A 25,768-nucleotide genomic window follows, 5' to 3' on the forward strand; every position below is an offset into this window, starting at 1 on the left:
GTATGTTGCATCTCTACCTTGATGGCCTGAGGTGTCATGGGCCCATCGGGCTATAAATAATTCACCTTTATGTTGCCAGTCCAGGTCCACCTGAGCCACTTCAATCTTAGCAGCCTGATCCACCTGCTGGTTGTTTTGATGTTCTTCAGTAGCCCGATTCTTGGGCACATGAGCATCTACATGGCGTACCTTTACAACCAGGTTCTCTACCCGGGCAGCAATATCTTGCCACAATGCCGCAGCCCAGATGGGCTTGCCCCTGCGCTGCCAGTTGTTCTGCTTCCATTGCTGTAACCACCCCCACAGGGCATTTGCTACCATCCATGAATCAGTATAGAGATAGAGAACTGGCCACTTTTCTCGTTCAGCAATATCTAAAGCCAGCTGAATGGCTTTCACTTCTGCAAACTGACTCGATTCACCTTCTCCCTCAGCAGCTTCTGCAACTCGTCGTGTAGGACTCCATACAGCAGCTTTCCATCTCCGATGCTTTCCCACAATACGACAGGACCCATCAGTGAACAAGGCATATTTCTTCTCATTTTCCGGTAGCTTGTTGTACAGTGGGGCTTCTTCAGCACGGACCACCTCCTCCTCTGATGATATCCCAAAGTATTTGCCTTCTGGCCAGTCCATAATCACCTCCAAGATTCCTGGACGACTGGGGTTTCCTATTCGAGCCCGCTGAGTAATCAGTGCAACCCACTTGCTCCATGTAGCATCAGTTGCATGATGTGTAGAGGGGACCCTTCCTTTGAACATCCAGCCTAGTACCGGCAGTCGGGGTGCCAGGAGGAACTGCGCTTCAGTACCGACCACTTCCGAAGCAGATCGAACTCCTTCATATGCTGCCAATATCTCCTTTTCAGTTGGAGTATAGCGGGCCTCAGATCCTCTGTATCCCCGACTCCAAAACCCCAGGGGTCGACCTCGAGTTTCCCCAGGTTCTTTCTGCCAGAGGCTCCAGGTGGGACCATTCTCCCCGGCTGCGGTGTAGAGCACATTCTTTACATCTGGTCCTGTTCGGACTGGCCCGAGGGCTACTGCATGAACTATTTCCTGCTTAATTTGTTCAAAGGCTTGTCGTTGCTCAGGGCCCCATTCAAAAGCATTCTTCTTCCGGGTTACTTGGTAGAGCGGGTTTACAATCAGACTGTAATTTGGAATGTGCGTTCTCCAAAACCCCACGACACCTAGGAAAGTTTGTGTTTCTTTTTTGCTAGTTGGTGGATCTTTTCAGAAAGTTTCTCCAAAGCATTCTCTTTTAGCTGGTGGACACTGGTTCGTTCAGGTGGAGGGGAAGATAAATTCTCTTTAAGTTGGTGGAACTCTTCAGAGAGTTTCTCCACAGCCGAGACACACGCCTGTAGGGAAGAGGAGAGATTTCCTTCGTACTGCCGGAGTATTTCAGTCACTTCATTCACTGGGGGATTCTCCTCCTCTTTCCAGGCTAGTATTGCCAATGATCTGGCATATGATGATGGTGCACTCCGTACAAACTTCCGCCACATGGGTGGTGTACACCGGACTGCATCTGGATCTGTGGATGTTTGTGCGTCGTCTAGGTCCTTATAAATTACTTCCCGTACGGCCAATTCCCTCAGGTAGTGGATTCCCTTCTCCATGGTGGTCCATTTGCCTGGTAGACATACAAGTTCTTCCTTGAAGGGATACCTTTCCTGCACAGCTGACAGGAGACGCCTCCAGAGGCTGCGAGATCGTGCTCCATCTCCAATTGCTTTGTCAATGCGTGCGTCCCTAGCAAGGGATCCCAGCCGCCTGGCTTCCTTGCCCTCTAATTCCACATAATTGGCTCCCGTGTCCCAGCACCGGAGCAGCCAGGTGACAAGCTGCTCACCTATATAGCGACCAAAATCTTTTCGCACATCTCGTAGCTCACGCTGGTATAGATTCCGGGTAGTTACTGTTGATTTTTCGACATCCTCATCCTCATCTTCAGTCTCCTGCACCTTTGATGGCCCAGCCTCGTCTTCACTATGCCCAGACTTAGCAGAAGACTGTCTGCGTTCTAAACGACCTGAGCCTCTATACCATTTTTTCACCTTGTCTACAGGGGCAACTTGCACTGCTACAGCTCGTTTCTCTAACCCAGACACCGGGTCTGCCACAGGGGTTGGAATACCCTCTGCGGGGTCAACTTGCACTGCTACAGCTCGTTTCTCTAACCCAGCCACAGGGTCTGCCACAGGGGTTGGAATACCCTCTGCGGGGTCAACTTGCACTGCTACAGCTCGTTTCTCTGACCCAGACACAGGGTCTGCCACAGGGCTTGGAATACCCTCTGCGGGGTCAACTTGCACTGCTACAGCTCGTTTCTCTGACCCAGCCACAGGAGTGGGAGCAGCTGCAGGAGCTGGAGCTGCTGCAGGAGCTGGAGTGGCTGCGGGAGCTGGAGCTGGAGCGGCTGCAGGAGCTGGAGCTAGGTTGCTAGTAGCATCAATTGCAGCTCGATAGGCATAGGCCAGAGCCCAGCACGCTACAGTGATTTGTGTCACTTTGGAACTGCCAGAGTCATGACACCTTTTTTTCAAGCATTCTGCCAGCTTTTTAGGATTTTGCAGTTGTTCAGGGGTGAATGTCCAAAACACTGGAGGTGCCCACTGCTCTAGAAACCTGCCCATATCCTCCCACACTCCCTGCCACTCGCAACTATCCCGCCTCAAGACAGATCTCCGGATGAGATTCCTAAGTAGTTGTTTAACCCTCCACAAAATCTGAAGCGCATTCAGGAGACATAACAACAAGAGCAGGCTGGTCTGAGTATCCCAAGGATATTCAACATCTCGGAGAACCACCGTAACTAGCTCGGGGGATAAGAGGGTGGTGGTGAAGGAGAAAGGGAGAGTGAACAGGTAGGGAAACATGTCTTCCCCTGTCCCCTTCACAGATTGGCTCCCTAACGAAAACAGGCAATAGGTGTAATTGCTAATAGTTTCCGAGATATGGGTTCCAAAGTATAGAGTCGATGACAGTGCTGAGTACAAATACCAGGTTAAAGTCGTGACCAGATATTTCATCATTTCATAAGCCATTGTTACACCGCACAGTACCATAACAATCTTAAATCAGGGCCCGGAAAGGATAAACAGCGCGACAGGGAGCACATACAGAAAGTAACGCACCATAAAACTCAATTTGGAAAACAGGCACAGCAGACTGGAGATTAAGGCAATCCACATTGTGACTAGCAACTATTAAGCAGGTCCAATACTTATACCAATTTTAGTTTAACACACTCTGGTCAAATCTGTCGATATCTCAGCCCTTCGAGCCCCACGTTGGGCGCCAAAAGGACTGTTGTGGTTTAACCCGGCCGGCAGCTAAACACCACACAGCCGTTCGCTCACCCTCCCCCCTCCCTCTCTGGGATGGGGGAGAGAAACGGGAAAGTGAAGCCTGTGGGCTGAGATAAAGACAGTTTATTAAGACAGGAATATAATAATAACAATAATAATAATAATAGTGATAATGATAATAGTATTAACAATAATAATGTGTAAGAAAACAAGTGATGCACAATGCAATTGCTCACCACCCGCTGACCGATGCCCAGCCTATCCCCGAGCAGCCGGCCCCCCCACCCCGGCCAGCCACCCCTATATATTGTTTAGCATGACGTCAGATGGTATGGAATACCCCTTTGGCCAGTTTGGGTCAGCTGTCCTGGGTCTGTCCCCTCCCAGCTCCTGCTGCACCCCCAGCCTGCTCGCTGGCAGGACAGAGCGAGAAGCCGAAAAGTCCTTGGCCTGGTGTAAGCACTGCTCTGCAACAATTAAAACATCAGCATGTTATCAGCGCTCTTCTCATCCTAATCCAAAACATAGCACCCTACCAGCTACTAGGAGGGAAAATTAACTCTGTCCTAACTGGAACCAGGACAGTACCAAATTACACCTTAGAGAAAAGTTTTGCAAAAATCAGCAATTTATAAAGAAGAAAAGGGGGGAACTGTGGGAATAGAAATGTTGTTTTTGCAGAGTTACATTGTTTAGAGGGAAGGATTGTGGTATTGAGATATGCTTGCAGTGATTGAAAACTTAGGAGGTGACCTTATAAAATGGGGAAACAGGTGTGAGAAACACTCTGTAGCCAATAACTTAGGCTCAGGTGAGGATCTCAGTGAAGTAGTAATTTATTCGCGATTACAATGGCAGGCGTCCCACAAGCAGGAGCGCACCTACTAGTCACACAGTACAGTTTATATACTTTCTTTCTCGACAACTGGGACCCTCCCCTGTTTCCCCACTGAGTGGGTAATCCAGGTCCACAACCTATCCGATGCTTCACAGACAATGCATGGCCTTCAGTTGCCGACCTGTTACTTTTCAGATTTCTTTTGACTTTTTTACTGTTTGAAGTGGTAATGTTTCTTCACTTATCTGACTTGACTTGACACCGTGAATTTCACCTAATTTGCTCTAAGGAGTCTGGTTGTCTGCATTTTACAAGGTTGTCTGTTAAGCTTTCTTATCAGTGCAAGCATATCTCAATACCACATTCCTTCCCTCTAAACAATGTAACTCTAAACAATGTAACATCTCTAGAAAAAAAAACAACTCTTGCTTACATGGTCACATACATCCAGTAAATGCTTTTCTGTTGAATATCAATTTAGTATTTGTCTTTCTCCCCCTTCCCGTCCGTTTACCCCCCCCCCCACACACACACACATTGGGAATTCCCAAGAAGCAGCATGTCTGGTACTTCCTATGCTTATGTTACCAATTCTGGTGCAAAAACAACATTTTTGTTCCGACACTGCTGCAGGGCAGGTGATCTCTGCGTTGAATGGGCTTTCACTGCCACTGTTTTGTGGCTATGATCTTCATCCTCAGCCTGAGCAGTTTCCAGGTTCCCTCTGTGCTTTCTCACAAGCCACGCTCGCCACGTGTGCGTGTGGCCATCGCCGTTTCTGGCTGTGGATCCAAGATGAGATCCACTGCATTCCTTGGCCTGGAGACCGCACCGGGGCTGTGCTGCTATCGATCGTGCTTTTACAGCATACTACAAACCCTGCAGCAGTACACGTTACCCCTCCCTTTCAACACTGTCTGCTGCCTGCCTCCTGCTCCCAGCCCAGCTGCTGCAGTTTTGCCTGGCTGTCACTTTCCTGGTTGGGTGTATTTTGTTTCTGATCCTTGTGGCTCTGCATGTCAGCTCCTGCCAGCTGGTGGCACCGCTGTCACAGAGCAAGGAAGCAAGAGCAGAATGGCACTTTGGGAATAGTTTCAAACTGATTTTATTTTTTTTCATAACTATATCTGTACTCATCCTGTCTGCTTCTGCTTGGAGAAGTAGGATAGCCTTTCCCAGTGCAATATTCTTTCAAGAACCAGTAAATGGATTCATAAATGGAGAAATGCCAGAATGCTTGACGTGTTCTTGGGGCACGGGCATCCCATTCTGTCAGAGGCTGACAATCAGCAAGTTCACAGCGTATTAAAGAACAAGTAGCTCCATGCTTTGCCACCCACCTTCCTCAGTCCCCACCCCTCATCTGGAAGAACAAGTGTCAGGAAGGCTTCAGCCCCCCACAAAGCTCAAGGAAACATGGAGCCAACATGGCACGTGGGAGCTGCTGATCAGCTGCTAGAAAGTTTTGCCCTGCATGGCAGTAACTTTCCCTCTTCATTAAGGTGCACCACGAGCTGGCAGAGGTAAGAGAGACGCCACAAGACTTAAGTGTAGAGCTGTGGTCAAAAGGTCAACTTGACAGTTGCCTGGACTGTTTGTGCCAAAGACATAAACAGAGCATGGGGCACGTTCCAGGGATGCTGAAGTCTCAGCAGAAAGACTTGCAGACACCGTAATCAGTGCCTGATTTTTTTGTTTTTTTCCGTCAAAAACTTTACTGTTCCAGGGGTTTCTTCTCTCCACAGACCCACTAGTGTGACTGGTGAGTGCCAATTACAGGCACAGGACTGGTGGGCAGGAACATCTGCCTGTCAGAAATGGTGTTCTATCATCAGCCCTACAGTGTCTACACCCAAGAGCTCTTTAAGAGCTGGCCAGGGAAATGTCTAGCTTCACGGTGATAATTTTAATCTTGGGAAATTTTAAGAGGCTGGAAGCATGCCACTGTTCGAGCAGGGCACAGAGGGTGACCAGATACCTGCAGAGTACTTTCCTTGATGTCACAGGCAAAATAATGAAAAACTGATAAGGGACTTACTTCATAGAGAATTCAAGGCTAGACATAAAATTAATGCCAGGCAACAGGGTTGTGTGGAACATAAGTCTTGTTAAAAAAAGCCTATTTAATTCTCAGAGATCGTTTAGCTGATAAAGTTAACAGTGAGCATGTCACAGAATTAAATTGGGGAGTTTGACAGAACAAACTTGGCACTCACCATTAGCAGAGCATGCACTGCACGGAATAACAACTGCCAATATCTTTCCCCAAAACGGGCATTTACAGAGGAGTTCTGCAGGATCAGTATCAGGCTTGGACGTGCTGAAGTCTCCTCAGCAAGTACAAAGTCACTGCAGATGTTTTGTGAAAAAAATTGGAGGAAAGGAAAATAACAAGGGGGATAAGGCAGTTGTACTGAGCAATTCCAGAATCTCGTCACATGAAAGTGCATCATCTTTTTCATGCTGCCAAATGACAAAGTAAACCTGGACCAAGGGCTGCAGGCGGCACCTACAGAAGAGGGTCTGATTAGGCACGCACCAACTCTGGAAGGGGGATCGGGCAGTCCAGCACGAATTCCCAGGATGATGCTGAGATATGACAGAGTAATACAGCCCACGGATGTTAGGAATTTTAATGGCCTGGGCTATATGAAAGCCAGACAATGATATCATTACCCTTTCTGCCTTTAATGCTGTGAATCAATGAATGGCATCTATGCTAGAAGGGTTTGCTTCCACAACTCAAATGGCTACCCTTTCCAGTACAAACGCTGCTGAAGCCTTGCTTCTGCATGCACATTAACACAGTCATATACATCACATCCCATTTCTAGACAGCATCTTTGGAGTTTCACGCCAAGTCTACATGTACCAGCAATCCCTGGTACACCCAAGGGTAACACATCTTGACACAACTCCACTTTGCATTCAAGACTTTCAATTGTTCTACTATAACCAGAGAGAATTCCTAATTCCCTGAAAACTCAACTCAGACCTGAATTTTGTTTCTTCACGTGGCGCCTCTTCCTTACAGAATCTAAGTAAAACTGGATTGCACTGGCTCTCTGAGGCTACCGGAGAGCATTTTGGAGAAAGATAGTGCTGTTGATGCAGGTGTCACAGGTTAAGGCTGTAAGAACAGTCTGCAGAGAAGAGCAGTATTTTTATTAGATCAGGTGATATAACTGGGAAAAAAGAACAGGCACAAAGGAAATACAAACTTCAGACTAAGTTGTGAAAAACTTCTCTGAACTCCAGCTCAGCTGGACTAATTGTCTGATCAGTCCAAGAGACGGGTAGGTAGTGTAGACAGTAGAAGTGAGCGTTAGCATGAGGGGGGATGGTCTACTGCAGACCGAGCCTCTGAAGAATAGATGGTTTTCACTTAGTGTCTTTAATGCAGAAGTAGAACGGACTTCTGAATCAGTAACAGGGTGATATTCTTAACATAAAGATTTTTTTTCCCTTCTCCCCCTTTGGCAAGTAGAATGCCAAAGCATCAGAATGGTGTTTTTCAGCCCATGGTAAAAAGAGGACTTTTTTCAGGACTGCCTATTTTAAGAAATCTGCCATAGGTGACTAAGAAAAGCAAGCCTGAAGTAAGCTTAAACATACAGTCTGGAGGGATTTGCACCTTCACAAGATTATTCTTTAGTAGCTGGAAAACTGAAAAGGTCGCAAATCCTTAAAATGGCAGACAAAGTGCTGACATAGGCAGAGGGGAGTGAGTTAAATAGCAAAGTAGGTAAGGTTTGCCTGTCAGGCCTGGTCAAACCTTTGCTGTGTTTAATGCAGGGTCTCCTCTCCAACCCTGATGTGCTAAACATTCAGAGCAAGGGTCTCCGACTGCAGCCTCCCAAAGGAATACAATAAAGGAATTCCTTCATTCCTCTCCTCTGGAAGCTTTGGCAGTGAAATACTTCATCTTCTCATTTGTATTTACTCCATGCACAGTGGAGAGAAGTCTACAATGCTTTTTGTCCCGGTATACTTGTTTAATTTTCTCTTATTCCAAATGTTCCTAGGCTGGATTCTGTGTGATATTCGAAGACATCCTCCAGCTGGCACCACACCATCTGACTAGAGCATCCCAAGAGCTCTCAGCCTTTGTTGTTGCATGCTGCACATCAAACATCCATATTGACTAGCAAAGGATTGCCAAGTCATGATGAAAGAATGCTAATAATACTGATTAAATCTGCACAGATTATGGAGCCACATGTTTGTCACAAAGCTTGTGAAACTTTGTTTAGAGCTATAATTAATTCCCTCCCCCCAGTAGTAATAAAACAAAATATCAACAGCTGCCTCCAGAAAATCAACACTACCTGTGCACTCTGTACTGAATTTCAGTTCAACTCTAAAGGCCCCTGTATCTTATTGGGAAAAGATGGCAATAAGGAAGTCTTGCTGCTTCCAACCTGTAGGAACTGGTGTAGCTCCTGCCATCTATGTAATAAACAACAAGGTCAGTCCAGGATGCTGGTCACCTAAATCTGTGTACTCTAAGCTGAAAGGGCAGAAGCACAAACAACACGGATTAATTTTCAGATATTGCTTATGGTAAAATGAGATTTGATGCCCTCTCTACTTAAGTGGAGAGCCAAGGGAGGTCAAGGGACAGAGGATGAGCAAACAGCAGCAAAGGAAATAAGAAAACGGAAAAGGTCAAAATCATGGGACATACACATTGAGGTGCCACGGACTGAACAAACATTCTGCTACCTGGTGTGCCCCAGTCACCTTTACCAACCCCACCTGCTCAGCAGAGAGCCAAACAGGGACCAATTTCCACCCAGAATAAGCCCTGACTTAATATGCCAGGCCTCAGGATGAAGGAACGCCAGAAGGGTACATCTGCTACGTTTCAGGCAAGCAGAGGTGCAGTACAGAACCCAGTGGGGAAAATGCACAGCAGGATGAATTTGAAAGGAACCAAGTTCTCTCTTTTCCTGGCTCAGAACCTGAAATTCCCCATCTTGGGAGGCAAACCACCTACCTTCCTTCTCACCTGTGCTGTCTCCATGCAGTTGGGGTTGCCATTTCTTACTTGGGTGCTCTGCCAGAAGCTGCACCAAGTGCTCTCACATGCTCTGCTCTGTCACCCCCTTGCTGCTCTCCATTAGTCTCTAGCATTCTCTTGTTCTCCCTTTTCCTCCTGTATTGCAGCTATCCCTTGGCATGGCACCTTCTGGGATTCCTCCAGGTTAATGAGGTGCCTCCCTGTGTTCAGCCCAGCAAAATAGCCTAATGCTTAAAAAATCATAGAACCACAGAATCATTAAGGTTGGAAAAGCCCTCCAACATCATCTGCTCCAACCATCCCCCTACCCCCAATATCCCCCACTAAACCCTGTCCCTAAGCACCACGTCCAACCTTTCCTTAAACACCCCCAGGGACGGTGATGCCACCACATCCCTGGGCAACCCGGTCCAAAGCCTAACCATTCTTTCTGAGAAGAAATGTCTCCTAATTTCCAACCTAAACCTCCCCTGGTGCTACTCGAGGCCATTCCCTCTTGTCCTATCGCCAGTTATCTGTGAGAAGAGGCTGACCCCCAGCTCCCCACACCTTCCTTTCAGGTATTTGTAAGAGAGCCAAAAGGTTTCCCTCGAGCCTCCTCTTCTCCAGACTAAACAACCCCAGTTCCCTCAGCCACTCCTCATAGGACTTGTGCTCCAGACCCTTCACCAGCTTCATAGCCCTTCTCTGGACGCGTTCCAGGGCCACGATGTCTTTCCTGTCATGAGGGACCCAAAACTGAACACAGTACTCGAGGTGTGGCCTCACCAGAGCAGAGTACAGGAGGATGATCACCGCATCAAGCTGGGAACCAGAGTACAGGGGGATGACAGGGTTGTTGTTACCAAAGTGCAGGACCCGGCACTTAGCCATGTTGAACCTCATCCCATTGGCCTCTGCCCATCAATCCATCCTGTCCAGGTCCCTCTGCAGGGCCTTCCTACCCTCCAGCAGATTGACACTTCCCCCCAACTTGGTGTCATCTGCAAACTTACTGAGGGTTCATGCAATTACCTCGTCCAAATCATCAATAAAGATATTAAAGAGGATAGGCCCCAACACCGATCCCTGGGGAACACCACTGGTGAGCGGTCGCCAGCTAGATTTCACCCCATTGTTAACTCCAAATAATACAGGTGCAATATAATGTAATATAGTTTAAACTGCATTTAACTGCAAATAATATTGGTGCAGAACTGTTTCCCATTTCTAGACTGTTTGGGCATTGCTCTCAGCAGGCATGGAGAGTGACTGTAACAGAGCCTTTAATTCTCTGGTCATGAGGACAACTTGGTATTCCCAATGGGTCTGTGGTGAAACCTCTGGGAGTGAAATAACTGGAGAAGGACCAGCAGGGCTCTGGAAAACCCCGAGCTTGTGTTGGCTTGTATCAGGAATAGTGTAACCAGCAGGACCAGGGAGGTGATCGTCCCCCTGTACTCTGCTCTGGTGAGGCTGCACCTCAAGTTCTTGTTGTGGTTTAACCCAGCCGGCAGCTAAGCACCACACAGCCGTTCGCTCACCCTCCCCCCTCCCTCTCTGGGATGGGGGAGAGAATCAGAAAGAAATGAAAGCCTGTGGGTTGAGATAAAGACAGTTTATTAGGACAGAAAAGAAAGGAAAATAATAATGATAATGATAATAGTACTACTACTAACAATGTGTACAAACAAGTGATGCACAATGCAATTGCTCACCACCCGCTGACCGATGCCCAGCCTATTCCCGAGCAGCCGGCCCCCCCACCCCGGCCAGCCACCCCTATATATTGTTTAGCATGACGTCAGATGGTATGGAATACCCCTTTGGCCAGTTTGGGTCAGCTGTCCTGGGTCTGTCCCCTCCCAGCTCCTGCTGCACCCCTAGCCTGCTCGCTGGCAGGACAGAGCGAGAAGCCGAAAAGTCCTTGGCCTGGTGTAAACACTGCTCTGCAACAATTAAAACAACAGGGTGTTATCAACATTCTTCTCATCCTAAATCCCAAACACAGCACCGTACCAGCTACTAGGAGGAAAATTAACTATCCTAGCTGAAACCAGGACAGTACTGTGTTTAGTTTTGGGCCCCTCACTACAGGAAAGACCTCAAGGGCCTGGAGCATGTCCAGAGAAGGGCTATGAAGGCGGTGAAGGGCCTGGAGCACAAGTCCTATGAGGAGAGGCTGAGGGAACTGGGGTTGTTTAGTCTGGAGAAGAAGAGGCTAGGGGCAGACCTTATGGCTCTCTACAGTGACCTGAAAGGAAGGTGTGGGGAGCTGGGGGTCAGCCTCTTCTCACAGATAACTGGCGATAGGACAAGAGGGAATGGCCTCGAGTAGCACTGAGAAGAGGCTGAAAGAATTTCAGTAGATAAGATAGGCTAATGAGTATGTGAAAGGAAGACAAAACGATTTCAGTAGATAAGATAGGCTGTTCTAAATGATTGAGTCCCAAATAGGATTACAATCAAATTTTACAATTTATTAAATGAATAGAGGCAAGCAAACAGCGCTGGGTGTGCCGGGACTCTCTGCTCCACCAGGACGCACACCTGTTACGTAAGGCGGCTGGTTTTTATACTCCAAGGCTAATACATATTCATTACTACTTCTAGAAGAGGCAGGGTTATTATAATTGGTTTCCCGAATCCGAAGTCCTCCCAGGTGCGCCTGCTTATCAGTCTCTGTTAGTCTCTCGGGGGCCGCTCGGACGGGGAGGCTCATATTCTTCCTCCTTATCTAGTGGTCTCTTGGCCGGGTGTCAGAAGTAAGAAACATGCTGGGTAAGACAGTCTGGGCTACTCCTGCCTCAGGAAAAGGCAAACCCATTCGTGGAATTGCTTTTGCTCAGGGACCTGGATGCACTTGGTGGGTAATGCAAAAGAATGGGGAGGTCCGGTGTGTACCTCAAGGGGATTTGATACTGGGTGAGAATAGCCCATGAGTTGAATTGTAGTATGTTAGTTATTATATAATACTGTATGTCATCACTGCCATGATTGCTATATATCATAGATGAAAATGGTGATTAATTAGAATGTATTGGAAAGAGTGTAACCTGAGCATGACATAAATGGTATGGAATAAGGGGTGGATATCTGTCCTGGTTCCAGTTAGGACAGAGTTAATTTTTCCTCCTAGTAGCTGGTAGGGTGCTATGTTTTGGATTAGGATGAGAAGAGCGCTGATAACATGCTGATGTTTTAATTGTTGCAGAGCAGTGTTTACACCAGGCCAAGGACTTTTCGGCTTCTCGCTCTGTCCTGCCAGCGAGCAGGCTGGGGGTGCAGCAGGAGCTGGGAGGGGACAGACCCAGGACAGCTGACCCAAACTGGCCAAAGGGGTATTCCATACCATCTGACGTCATGCTAAACAATATATAGGGGTGGCTGGCTGGGGTGGGGGGCCGGCTGCTCGGGGATAGGCTGGGCATCGGTCAGCGTGTGGTGAGCAATTGCATTGTGCATCGCTTGTTTTCTTACACATTATTATTATTAATACTATTATCATTATCACTATTATTATTTTTATTGTTATTATATTCCTGTCTTAATAAACTGTCTTTATCTCAACTCACCGGCTTCACTTTCCCGTTTCTCTCCCCCATCCCAGAGAGGGAGGGGGGAGGGCGAGCGAACGGCTGTGTGGTGTTTAGCTGCCAGCCGGGTTAAACCACAACAAGAGTAAAGATGAAACTCCAAGTGATTTCTTGGAAAGGCTTAGAGACAGGATGCAAAAGTATTCAGGAATGAATCCTGATGACCCTGTAGCGCAGGGGCTTTTAAAGATTAATTTTGTGATGAAAGCGTGACTGGACATACAAAGGAAACTTCAGAAACTGAAAGGGTGGAATGAACAGCCATTAGAAAACCTTTTGAGGGAAGCGCAGAAAGTGTATGTTAGAAGGGAAGATGAAAAGCAGAAACAAAAGGCAAAAATGATGATCTCCACAGTGAATCAAGTGGTGGGGCAGAGAATGGGGAACCCACAGGAAAAGAAGTTTCAAGAAAGACAAGGATTGGGATGGAATCAAGAAGAAAAAGGAAACAGGAATGTGAAATCAAAGTGGCCACTTCCTCCTCAGCCACGGTAGGGACAGGTACAGAAAGGATGTTTTAAATGCAGGCAAATAGGTCATTTTAAATGAGAATGCCCTGAATTGAAAAGGGAAGAAAGATTGTTTACTATCATAAACTCTGAATAAGGGGGTCAGGGGTTCTTTGAACAGTGGTCTCACCAAGAGCCCTTGATAAATTTAGAGGTGGGACCTAAAGAAGAGGTTGTATTTTTAGTAGATACAGGAGCATCCAGATCATCTTTAGCTTATAAAATATCAGGACTCAATTTGACTAGTAATACTTTAAGAATAACAGGGGTAGAAGGATTTGGTCTGGTAGTGTCACTTTTTGAGACTACTGAATTAAACTGGGGAACTAAAACTGTCACTGGGCAATTGTTATATGTACCTGAAGCGGGGCCCAATTTATTAGGGAGAGATTTAATAGTCAAATTAGGAATACAGTTGAAAACCTGTGAAAAAGGAATAACAGTCTCAATGAAATTATTAGCAGAAAAGAATGAAAAAGAAATAAATCCCATGGTATGGGTAAGGGAAGGAAATCGAGGAGGGCTTAATATAACTCCCTTGAAGATAACTGTTCAAGAAGGGCGTGGAAATAGTTAAACAACAGCAGTATCCTATCTTGACTTGTGGAAAACAGACTCCACAACCTGTAAGGCTGTAAAGTAGGTATGTTTATTCAGCTCTGGGCAGCGGGGGGGGGGGGGGGGGGGGGGGGGCGGGTAGTCCCACCACAATCATGCGCACCCACCACAGTAGTTCATCTTGTATTTTGTTGTGGTTTAACCCGGTTGGCAGCTAAGCACCACACAGCAGTTTGCTCACCCTCCCTCTCTGGGATGGGGGAGAGAAACGGGGAAGTGAAGCCGGTGAGTTGAGATAAAGACAGTTTATTAAGACAGGAAAAAAAAAAAAAAATAATAATAGTACTACTACTACTAATGCGTACAAAACAAGCGATGCACAATGCAGTTGCTCACCACCCGCTGACCGATGCCCAGCCTATCCCCGAGCAGCCGGCCCCCCACCCCGGCCAGCCACCCCTATATATTGTTTAGCATGACGTCAGATGGTATGGAATACCCCTTTGGCCAGTTTGGGTCAGCTGTCCTGGGTCTGTCCCCTCCCAGCTCCTGCTGCACCCCCAGCCTGCTCGCTGGCAGGACAGAGCGAGAAGCCGAAAAGTCCTTGGCCTGGTGTAAGCACTGCTCTGCAACAATTAAAACATCAGCATGTTATCAGCGCTCTTCTCATCCTAATCCAAAACATAGCACCCTACCAGCTACTAGGAGGAAAATTAACTCTATCCTAGCTGAAACCAGGACAGATATCCACCCCTTATTCCATACCATTTATGTCACGCTCAGGTTACAATCTTTTCAATACATTCTAATTAATCACTATTTTCATCTATGGTATATAGCAATCATGGTAGTTGTTATAAATGACTGAGTCCCAGATAGGACTGCAATCAAAGTTTACAATTTATTAAACAAATAGAGGCAAGCAAACAGCACGGGGTGCGCCGGGACTCTCTGCTCCACCAGGACGCACACCTGTTACGTAAGGCGGCTGATTTTTATGCTCCTAGGCTAATACATATTCATTACTACTTCTAGAAGAGGAAGGGTTATTATAATTGGTTTCCCGAATCCGAAGTCCTCCCAGGTGCGCCTGCTTATCAGTCTCTGTTAGTCTCTCGGGGGCCGCTCGGACGGGGAGGCTCATATTCTTCCTCCTTATCTAGTGGTCTCTTGGCCGGGTGTCAGAAGTTACTGCACGTCCGTGCAAAGTCAGCAGTTTTTCTCTGAAGAAATCCCTTTGTTCTCTTCTCGCCTAAACCCAGGCCTCAATGTTAACCCTTCAAACCCCTTAGTGGCACGAATTGCTGGACCATTCCTTACAATTCCTCCCCTTCTTTTTAATATCATCAATTCGTGTCTCTTCTTCAACCTTTGTTAGTAGCAGTTGGATTTCATCAGTCAGTTCTCGGGGTGTCCATTTCTTAAGCATCATTATCGACACATCACCTTTTCTCTCCCAAAGTCATCACAAATTGGGTGCTATTTATTATTCGCAATACCAACAATGTAAAGCAAGGTATCATACAAGGTATAAACAATAATGTCATTACACCACATAAAAATAAAAATAGCATCCTTTTAACCCATGGTCCACTGGGCAACCATGAAAAGAAATCCCAATCCATACCCTTCCAAGTTTGTACTGGGACGTGGGCTAGCTTTCTAATTTCTTTTGTTATCTGCTTAACCACTTTTCCATTATCATCAATTTGTAAACAACAATTAGAATCGTTCAGTTTTCCACACACTCCCCCTTCTTCTGCTAGTAAATAGTCTAAGACCATTCTACGTTGAAAGATAGCATTCCTCATCTGAGTGGATTGATCAGCCAGAAGATCCAAGGTCGTCGCTGTTTGATTGGTTACAACTTCGAGGATAGCTTGCGACCTAATTATTGGGTTCAAATTATAAATAGGTTCTCGGGCTCCTGATACCAACTCATTCGGGTTCCAGGTAGCTGGCCCATAATGCTGTATGATTCTTTCAGGAGGCCATTCATCCTTTCTCCTCTTTTGGGCACTACCCCCGGCTAAGGAAGTATCAATAGATCGTTTCACTCTGTTCAGGTCATCATATAATCTTATTCCTAAATGATTTCCTTGTGTTTGTGACAATAAAAAGAACAAGGGTCTTATGTACCCCCCATAGCATATTCCCGACCAGTTTCCGGGTAGCCTCTTGTAAGCATGTTTGCCACACACCCAATAATGTCCCTTTAGGGCCCACGTCCCGTTTGGAAAAGGACCATCCCATCCCTCTTTACCCTTTGGGGCGTGATAATACAGAGTGTCCTTGTTACCGAGTGGTCCTGTTACAATGTCTGCCCCGTTTGTACTCGTATATGCGCGCTTCCAAGCTCCCACGTTGGGATTCCACTTACAGTCACAATTCAGTTCTCTTTGGCGGCCTGTCATATTATAAGCTGACCAGAAATGTTTAAAGAACACTCGCCTCCCATTCTCATTCTGCCATTTCCAACCATAGACCCGCACCACATGCTATTCCTTAGTGGTGTTATCACGCTGACAGCTCAAGATTTGACCATCGAATTGTCCCCCCTCTTGTGCTCTTGCCACAGTTTCACATCCGGATCCAAAAAATTCTCAATATGAACATTTCAGCCAAGTCCCATTTCTCAGCTGAACATGTGTGGTGTTCCATTTCCCACTACTAAAGGGGTGGATTGGTTAGTCCAGTCCTCTAGCCCTGGTTCCTGAGACAACTTTAGATATTTGATTCAACTGTTTTTTGGAGTCCTATTAAATAATTATACAAGTATCCTGACCCCAATTCCGTCAGATCCTTCCCGCTGAACAAAAACTGATAGGGTCTTCCATATAATATTTCAAAAGGGCTTAGATTCTCCTTTGTCCGTGGTTTTACTCTAATTCTAAGTAAAGCTAAAGGGAGAGACTGAGGCCATGATAATTAGTCTCTTGTCCTATTTTGGCCATTTGTTGTTTGATTAGGTGATTCATCTTCTCCACTTGTCCGCTTGCCTGTGGTCTGTAAGGGGTATGGAGTTGCCAGTCTACCCCTAAGACCTTACTTACTTGTTGAACTATTTGTGCAAAAAAATTAGAGCCTCTATCCGAGGACATTGCTGCCAGAATTCCGAAACGCGGTATTATCTCATTCAGTAAAACCTTGACCACTTCTCTTGCCTTGTTGGTTCGACAGGGAAAAGCCTCCGGCCACCCGGAGAAAGTATCTGTCAAAACCAACAAGTATTGATACCTCCCTTTTCTAGGCAGTTCTGAAAAATCGATCTGCCATTGTTGTCCGGGATAGTTTCCTTTACCAATTATTCCGAACCTTACCCTATTTTCTGTGTTAGGGTTATGATGCAAACAACTACTGCATTGTTGGGTTACTCGTTTTACCGTAGTATACAGATTTCTTCCCACTAAGACTCGACTCGGATTTTTATACAAGGTGTCTGCTCCCCAATGAGTCTTATTATGTTCCGCCATGACCGTAGGCCATATTAAATTAGAGGGTAGTACAACCCTATTATCTTTCAGGTATACCCATCCGTCACTCCTTGCTTTTCCTCCCAGGTCCCCAATTAACTTTTGATCTTCCTATGTGTACCTAGGTTCCTGTCCTTCACCTAAAAATTGTATTTTACCGTCTGGTATTAAAGTGAGCGCTTCTGCCTCAGCCAATCCGGCCACCCTTTTGCTTCTTGGTCAGCCAATCGGTTCCCTACCTCGAAGTCAGCGGTTCCTCTTTGGTGTCCCCGGCAATGTATAACAGCCACCTTCTCTGGTTGCTTTACCGCTTCTAATAACTTCAAAATCTCCTCAACATATTTTATTTGTTTTCCTTGGGCCGTCAATAATCCTCGCTCCTTCCAGATAGCCCCATGTGAGGGCTATCTGGTGAGGGCTATCTGGTGAGGCCGCGCCTTGAGTACTGTGTTCAGTTTTGGGCCCCTCGCTACAAGAAGGACATGGAGGTGCTCGAGAGAGTCCAGAGAAGGGCAACGAAGCTGGTGAGGGGTCTGGAGAACAAGGCTTACGAGGAGCGGCTGAGGGAGATGGGGTTGTTTAGAGAAGAGGAGGCTCAGGGGAGACCTCATCGCTCTCTATAGGTACCTTAAAGGAGGCTGTAGAGAGGTGGGGGTTGGTCTATTCTCCCACGTGCCTGGTGACAGGACGAGGGGGAATGGGCTAAAGTTGCGCCAGGGGAGGTTTAGGTTGGATGTTAGGAAGAACTTCTTTACTGAAAGGGTTGTTATGCATTGGAATGGACTGCCCAGGGAGGTGGTTGAGTCACCATCCCTGGAGGTCTTTAAAAGACATTTAGATGTAGCCCTTAGTGATATGGTTTAGTGTAGGACTTGTTAGCGTTAGGGCAGAGGTTGGACTAGATGATCTTGGAGGTCTCTTCCAACCTAGACGATTCTGTGATTCTGTGATTCTATGTGCATGCAGAACATCAAATGCATACTCGGAATCTGTCCAAATACTCACTCTCTTTCCTGCTGCTAATTCCAGTGTTCGTGTGAGAGCAACTATTTCTGCCTTTTGAGCAGATGTCCTGGGGGTAATGGTTTCGATTCAATTACCTGTTGAGTGGTTGTCACCGCATACCCTGCTTTACGTTGTCCCTGTTTCACAAAGCTGCTTCCATCAGTATACCATGATTCGTCTGCGTCTTCCAAGGGTTCCTCCTTGAGATCTGGTCAGCTAGAATACACAGTTTCCATATTGTGAGAAACACTCCGTAGCCAATAACTCAGGCTCAGGCGAGGATCTCAGTGAAGTAGTAATTTATTCGCGATTGCAATGGCGGGCGCCCCACAAGCAGGAGAGCGCACCCACTAGTTCCAAAACACAGTTTATATACTTTTTGATGACAGGACCCTCCCCTGTTTCCCCACTGGAGTGGGTAATCCAGGTTCACAATCTATCTGATGCTTCACAGACAATGCCTGGCCTTCAGTTGCCGGCCTGTTTTTGAGATGGTAATGTTTTCTCCCCTTATCTGGCTTGACTTAACATAGTGATTTTCACCTGATTGCTCTAAGGAGTCTGGTTGTCTGCATTTTAGGAGGTCACCTGCTGAGCTTTCTTATCACTGTAAGCATATCTCAATACCACATTCCTTCCTTCTAAACAATGTAACACTGCAAAAACAACATTTCTATTCCCACAATTCCCCCCTTTTCTCTTTTTATAATTTGTTGATGTTTGCAAAATTTTTCTCTAAGATGTAATTTGGTAGATGTCTTCCTCTTCTTCACTTTCTTTGCTTTCCATTTGCTCTAATATCATCTTATCTGAGTAGGGTGGTGGATCCATGGTCATTTGTTTCAAAAGTGCAGTTTCAATTAACCGCTGGACAAGTCCCCTTACACAGGGGATAATGCAAAAACCAACAGCTGTCAAAACTCCTGCTACTACAATCAAGGATGTAAATATGGACACTACCATCCCTTTCCATTTACCAAATCAAGATTCCAACCATCCTGTGATGGAAGTGTCTGCTCCTGAGTTTTCTGCCAATTCATTGGCAAGGGTGGTAAGCCCTTGCAATGCTCTAGTTACTGTGCCATCCGGGGCAGTATTGTTAGGGATAAAAGTACAACAATGGTTGCCCAGCATCACGCACACACCACCTTTCTCCGCAAGAATCATATCTAATGCTATTCTGTTTTCCCAAGCCATTTTGCTGGCGGCATCTAGTTGTTCAGCGATTCCTCTTATCGCATCTCTTGTATAGTTTATGAATCTCTGCTGATTATAATAGATATAATTAATCCAATCCACATTTTTATTGATCATTACCCATCAGAGCAGTGACTCAAACCCTGCAGCAATTTGATTCCTGGCTTCCTGTTCATCGGGAACTCCTCTAGGCACCCCAATAGAATCTATGTACGCTCTATCATCAAATGATACTCCTAAGCTTCTTTTACTTCTTCTGGGTATTTGTGATGTTTCTCTTTCAAATGCCAGGGTGAAGGGTATAGCTAATTGAACAAGTGCACAAGTGCCTCCCCAGTTAGATGGTAGGGTGGACCATAAGATCTTCCCTCCACAGTACCACCAGAGATCTGCCCTGGGGATCTCAAGTCTTGAGCAGTTTCCCATCAAGTCCTCGGTAGCATTCAAGGTCCTCGTGCACAAGGCAAATTCTCCCAGATGCTGGGTAGCACTCACACCCTGCCGTGAGAGGCAAGCTGTATGGTTACCTATAGCTGTGGAGAATACAGGGGGAGCCCTGACATTGCTATCACGCAAGGAAGGGAATAGCAAAGAGAGAGACTTACAGGCCTCATTTCCCCAGGCAGTCTTTTCTTGGTACAATGCAATCATATATCGCATTCCCTGGGAGTTCTTGGTCCACCCCAATGGGCAGGGCACTATCTGGGCAATCGGTCATCCCGAGGCACAAGCATAGCAATCGCTATGGTTGAGACTCTGGACAGTATATTTGACCCATTCTATCCAGGCATTCACATCCCCATGCCCTGTTTCAATCTCAAATGTTTGAACTGCCGCATTTCAAAGAGGGCCTCCTGTTTTCTCTCCTGTTTTCTCCTTGAGTTTCTCCCTTTCTCTGATGGCAATAGAGGATCGTTTCCATACAGCTATTCTCAATCTGGCTGTTGGGCCTCTCCCAGTTATTTGTTCTCTCTGCTCGGTTGTCGTTGGGCATTTAAATCTCCACAAGCTAACACCTCACAAGCATCAAACATGACGGATTGTGGTACATAAGCCTCTGTCACATTCACCCATATTTCTACGGGGTATCCCGTCTTACTATTATCTGGTCATGCCTTTTCCAAGTTGCCAATTGACCAAGGCTTTCTCTGAGGCCTACAATCACTAGGAACAAAATTAATAATTGATTTTTCCCTGTCATTATTTTTAAACCTCAGGTTTCCAAATAATTATCAATACAAAGAATAAGACATACACTACTACTATAACAAACCCCCCTTGGGAACACTTCAATTCACTATAGGTCTGTCCTTTCTCTCAATCACAAGTCACGCTCATTAGTTACCTGTGAAAATAAAAGGTTAGTTTACAATTGCAAGCTCTTATCCCGCTCAGAGTCCACTATGAGATTTTTCTCTTCAATTTCAGCTTCCAACAAGTCTTCTGTAGGAACAGCTTCCCAGGTACTAGGGTCGACGGATGCCTTCACTCGAGTATAGTGAGTCCAACCTTTTTCCGCAGTTCCTATGGCTGTTCCAGTGGTTAGTAGTACTTGGAAGTGTCCTTCCCATTCAGGCCGGAGTTGATCCTTTCCAGGTCTGAATCAGGACCCAATTTCCCACGGGTCCTGAGAGATGACAAAGAAGGGGACAACCCCAGAATACAGTTCTTAAGAAAACTCTCTTGTTTCGAATTGTGGTATCTCATCCCTTCTGCCCAGATAGGGCAATCCGAACAGCATCTCATATGGTGAAATTCCCATATCCTTTCTTGGTGCTGTTTGAACCTGTAGGAATGCTAAAGGTAAGCATTTTACCCAAGGAAGTTGGGTTTCTAACACTAACTTAGTTAATTGCTTCTTTAATGTCTGGTTCATTCGCTTTACATTCCCAGAAGAGGAGGGGTGCTGAGGGTGTAAAAATCCCTGATTGCTCTAAGGAGTCTGGTTGTCTGCATTTTAGGAGGTCACCTGCTGAGCTTTCTTATCACTTTAAGCATATCTCAATACCACATTCCTTCCTTCTATACAATGTAACACTGCAAAAACAACATTTCTATTCCCACAATAGTTTCGATACAATCGTGGACCACTGGCTCGTCAGGAGCGTTGCTAAGGAAAGAAGCTGGGTTCACAATGTTAGCAACCACAATTTTTACGTCATCTTGCTCCACCAGTATCGCTTGTTATTTTAAAAATCTTTGAGGGGATAACCAGTGTGCCCCTTTCTGCTTCAAGTCTGCCGAGACAGTGTGTGATACCAGCACGGTTATCTTCTGTCCCATAGTGAACTTCCGAGCCTCCTGTATAATAGCGGCCACTGCTCGAAGGCAACCCGGCCAACCTTTACTTACTTCATCCAGTTGTTTAGAAAAGTAGGCCACAGCTCTCCTGTAGGGGCCCAACTTTTGTGCCAGCACTCCCAGAGCCATCCCTTGTCTCTCATAGGAGTACAACCAAAAGGGTTTAGACAAGTCCGGTAGACCCAAAGCTGGTGCTCGCATTAGCTCCAATTTAAGCTTCTTAAAGGCAGCCCGTGCCTCCCCCGTCCAAATCAGTCTTGATTGGTTATTTTTAATAAGATCATATAGGGGTCTTACAATCAGTCCATAATTATTAATCCACAGGCAGCACCAACCTGTCATCCCTAGGAAAGTTCGTAATTCCTTGATAGACTGAGGCTCAGGGGTACGGCAGATAGCCTCTTTGTGTTCTGTTCCCAGCTCTCTTTGTCCTCCTGAAATCTCAAAACCTAAATAAGTCACACGCGATTGAATCAATTGAGCCTTTTGTTGAGAGACCTGATATCCATTTAAACCTAGGAAGTTAAGAAGGCTTATTGTCCATTGCATACAGCTGCTCCTATCTTCAGTGGCTATTAAAAGGTGTCCTGGTTCCAGTTAGGACAGAGTTAAGTAGCTCATAGTAGCTGGTAGGGTGCTATGTTTTGGATTAGGATGAGAAGAGCGCTGATAACATGCTGATGTTTTAATTGTTGCAGAGCAGTGCTTACACCAGGCCAAGGACTTTTCGGCTTCTTGCTCTGTCCTGCCAGCGAGCAGGCTGGGGGTGCAGCAGGAGCTGGGAGGGGACAGACCCAGGACAGCTGACCCAAACCGGCCAAAGGGGTATTCCATACCATCTGACGTCATGCTAAACAATATATAGGGGTGGCTGGCCGGGGTGGGGGGCCGGCTGCTCGGGGATAGGCTGGGCATCGGTCAGCGGGTGGTGAGCAATTGCATTGTGCATCACTTGTTTTCTTACACATTATTATTGTTAATACTATTACCATTATCACTATTATTATTATTATTGTTATTATTATTTTCCTGTCTTAATAAACTGTCTTTATCTCAACTCACAGGCTTCACTTTCCCGTTTCTCTCCCCCATCCCAGAGAGGGAGGGGGGAGGGTGAGCGAACGGCTGTGTGGTGTTTAGCTGCCGGCCGGGTTAAACCACAACAGTCCTTTTGGCGCCCAGCGTGGGGCCCGAAGGGTTGAGATATCGACAAATCTGACCAGAGTGTGTTAAACTAAAATTGGTATAAGTATTGGACCTGCTTAATAGTTGCTAGTCACGATGTTGATTGCCTTAATCTCCAGTCTGCTGTGCCTGTTTTCCAAATTGAGTTTTATGGTGCGTTACTTTCTGTATGTGCTCCCTGTTGCACTGTTTATCCTTTCCGGGCCCTGGTTTAAGATTGTTATGGTACTGTGCGGTGTAACAATGGCTTATGAAATGATGAAATATCTGGTCACAACTTTAACCTGGTATTTGTACTCAGCACTGACGTCGACTCTATACTTTGGAACCCATATCTCGGAAACTATTAGCAATTGCACCTATTGCCTGTTTTCGTTAGGGAGCCAATCTGTGAAGGGGACAGGGGAAGACATGTTTCCCTACCTGTTCACTCTCCCTTTCTCCTTCACCACCACCCTCTTATCCCCCGAGTTAGTTACGGTGGTTCTCCGAGATGTTGAATATCCTTGGGATACTCAGACCAGCCTGCTCTTGTTGTTATGTCTCCTGAATGCGCTTCAGATTTTGTGGAGGGTTAAACAACTACTTAGGAATCTCATCCGGAGATCTGTCTTGAGGCGGGATAGTTGCGAGTGGCAGGGAGTGTGGGAGGATATGGGCAGGTTTCTAGAGCAGTGGTCACCTCCAGTGTTTTGGACATTCACCCCTGAACAACTGCAAAATCCTAAAAAGCTGGCAGAATGCTTGAAAAAAAGGTGTCATGACTCTGGCAGTTCCAAAGTGACACAAATCACTGTAGCGTGCTGGGGTCTGGCTTGTGCCTATCGAGCTGCAATTGATGCTACTAGCAACCTAGTGACAGACGCTGCAGCCGCTCCAGCTCCAGCTCCTGCAGCCGCTCCAGCTCCAGCTCCTGCAGCCGCTCCAGCTCCTGCAGCCGCTCCAGTTCCAGCTCCTGCAGCTACTCCAGCTCCAGCTCCTGCAGCCGTTCCGGCTCCTGCAGCCGCTCCAGCTCCTGCAGCCGTTCCAGCTCCAGCTCCTGCAGCCGCTCCAGCTCCTGCAGCCGCTCCAGTTCCAGCTCCTGCAGCTACTCCAGCTCCAGCTCCTGCAGCCGTTCCGGCTCCTGCAGCCGCTCCAGCCCCTGCAGCCGCTCCAGCTCCTGCAGCTGCTCCCACTCCTGTGGCTGGGTCAGAGAAACGAGCTGTAGCAGTGCAAGTTGACCCCGCAGAGGGTATTCCAAGCCCTGTGGCAGACCCTGTGTCTGGGTCAGAGAAACGAGCTGTAGCAGTGCAAGTTGACCCCGCAGAGGGTATTCCAACCCCTGTGGCAGACCCTGTGGCTGGGTTAGAGAAACGAGCTGTAGCAGTGCAAGTTGACCCCGCAGAGGGTATTCCAACCCCTGTGGCAGACCCTGTGTCTGGGTCAGAGAAACGAGCTGTAGCAGTGCAAGTTGCCCCTGTAGACAAGGTGAAAAAATGGTATAGAGGCTCAGGTCGTTTAAAACGCAGACAGTCTTCTGCTAAGTCTGGGCGTAGTGAAGACGAGGCTGGGCCATCAAAGGTGCAGGAGACTGAAGATGAGGATGAGGATGGCGAAAAATCAACAGTAACTACCCGGACTCCATACCAGCCATCAAAGGTGCAGGAGACTGAAGATGAGGATGAGGATGTCGGAAAATCAACAGTAACTACCCGGACTCTACACCGGCCATCAAAGGTGCAGGAGACTGAAGATGAGGATGAGGATGTCGAAAAATCAACAGTAATTACCCGGACTCTATACCAGCGTGAGCTACGAGATGTGCGAAAAGATTTTGGTCGCTGTATAGGCAAGCAGCTTGTCACCTGGCTGCTCCGGTGCTGGGACACGGGAGCCAATTATGTGGAATTGGAGGGCAAGGAAGCCAGGCGGCTGGGATCCCTTGCTAGGGACGCATGCATTGACAAAGCAATTGGAGATGGAGCACAATCTCGCAGCCTCTGGAGGCGTCTCCTGTCAGCTGTGAAGGAAAGGTATCTCTTCAAGGAAGAACTTGTATGTTTACCAAGCAAATGGACCACCATGGAAAAGGAAATTGGGATACACATTTGGCAAAGGCCACCTGGTTAGTCAATACCAGGGGATCTGCCAACCGAGCTGGACCTGCCCAATCAAACCTGTTACGCACTGTAGAAGGGGATAAAGTTCCTGTAGTGCACGTAAGAAACATGCTGGGTAAAACAGTCTGGGCTACTCCTGCCTCAGGAAAAGGCAAACCCATTCGTGGAATTGCTTTTGCTCAGGGACCTGGATGCACTTGGTGGGTAATGCAAAAGAATGGGGAGGTCCGGTGTGTACCTCAAGGGGATTTGATACTGGGTGAGAATAGCCCATGAGTTGAATTGTAGTATGTTAGTTATTATATAATAATGTATGTCATCACTACCATGATTGCTATATATCATAGATGAAAATGGTGATTAATTAGAATGTATTGGACAGAGTGTAACCTGAGCATGACATAAATGGTATGGAATAAGGGGTGGATATCTGTCCTGGTTCCAGTTAGGACAGAGTTAAGTAGCTCATAGTAGCTGGTAGGGTGCTATGTTTTGGATTAGGATGAGAAGAGCGCTGATAACATGCTGATGTTTTAATTGTTGCAGAGCAGTGCTTACACCAGGCCAAGGGCTTTTCGGCTTCTCGCTCTGTCCTGCCAGCGAGCAGGCTGGGGGTGCAGCAGGAGCTGGGAGGGGACAGACCCAGGATAGCTGACCCAAACTGGCCAAAGGGGTATTCCATACCATC

At 46.8% G+C, this 25,768-nt stretch overlaps 1 protein-coding gene across 1 annotated transcript; it reads left to right on the forward strand.

The window, feature by feature from the left end:
• Positions 1 to 13,976: 13,976 nt before the first annotated feature.
• On the forward strand, positions 13,977 to 25,090 carry LOC308184980 (uncharacterized protein; the record flags this gene model as incomplete). The annotated part of the gene is made up of 2 exons (XM_080572524.1): positions 13,977 to 15,028; positions 22,379 to 25,090. Exon 2 carries the CDS (start codon positions 23,078 to 23,080, stop codon positions 25,088 to 25,090), a length of 2,013 nt encoding a protein of 670 aa, XP_080428650.1. The 5' UTR covers positions 13,977 to 15,028; positions 22,379 to 23,077.
• Positions 25,091 to 25,768: the final 678 nt, after the last annotated feature.

This window comes from Anser brachyrhynchus (assembly GCF_964034855.1).
Source record: "Anser brachyrhynchus genome assembly, chromosome: W".
In the NCBI taxonomy this organism is placed as follows: Eukaryota; Metazoa; Chordata; class Aves; order Anseriformes; family Anatidae; genus Anser; species Anser brachyrhynchus.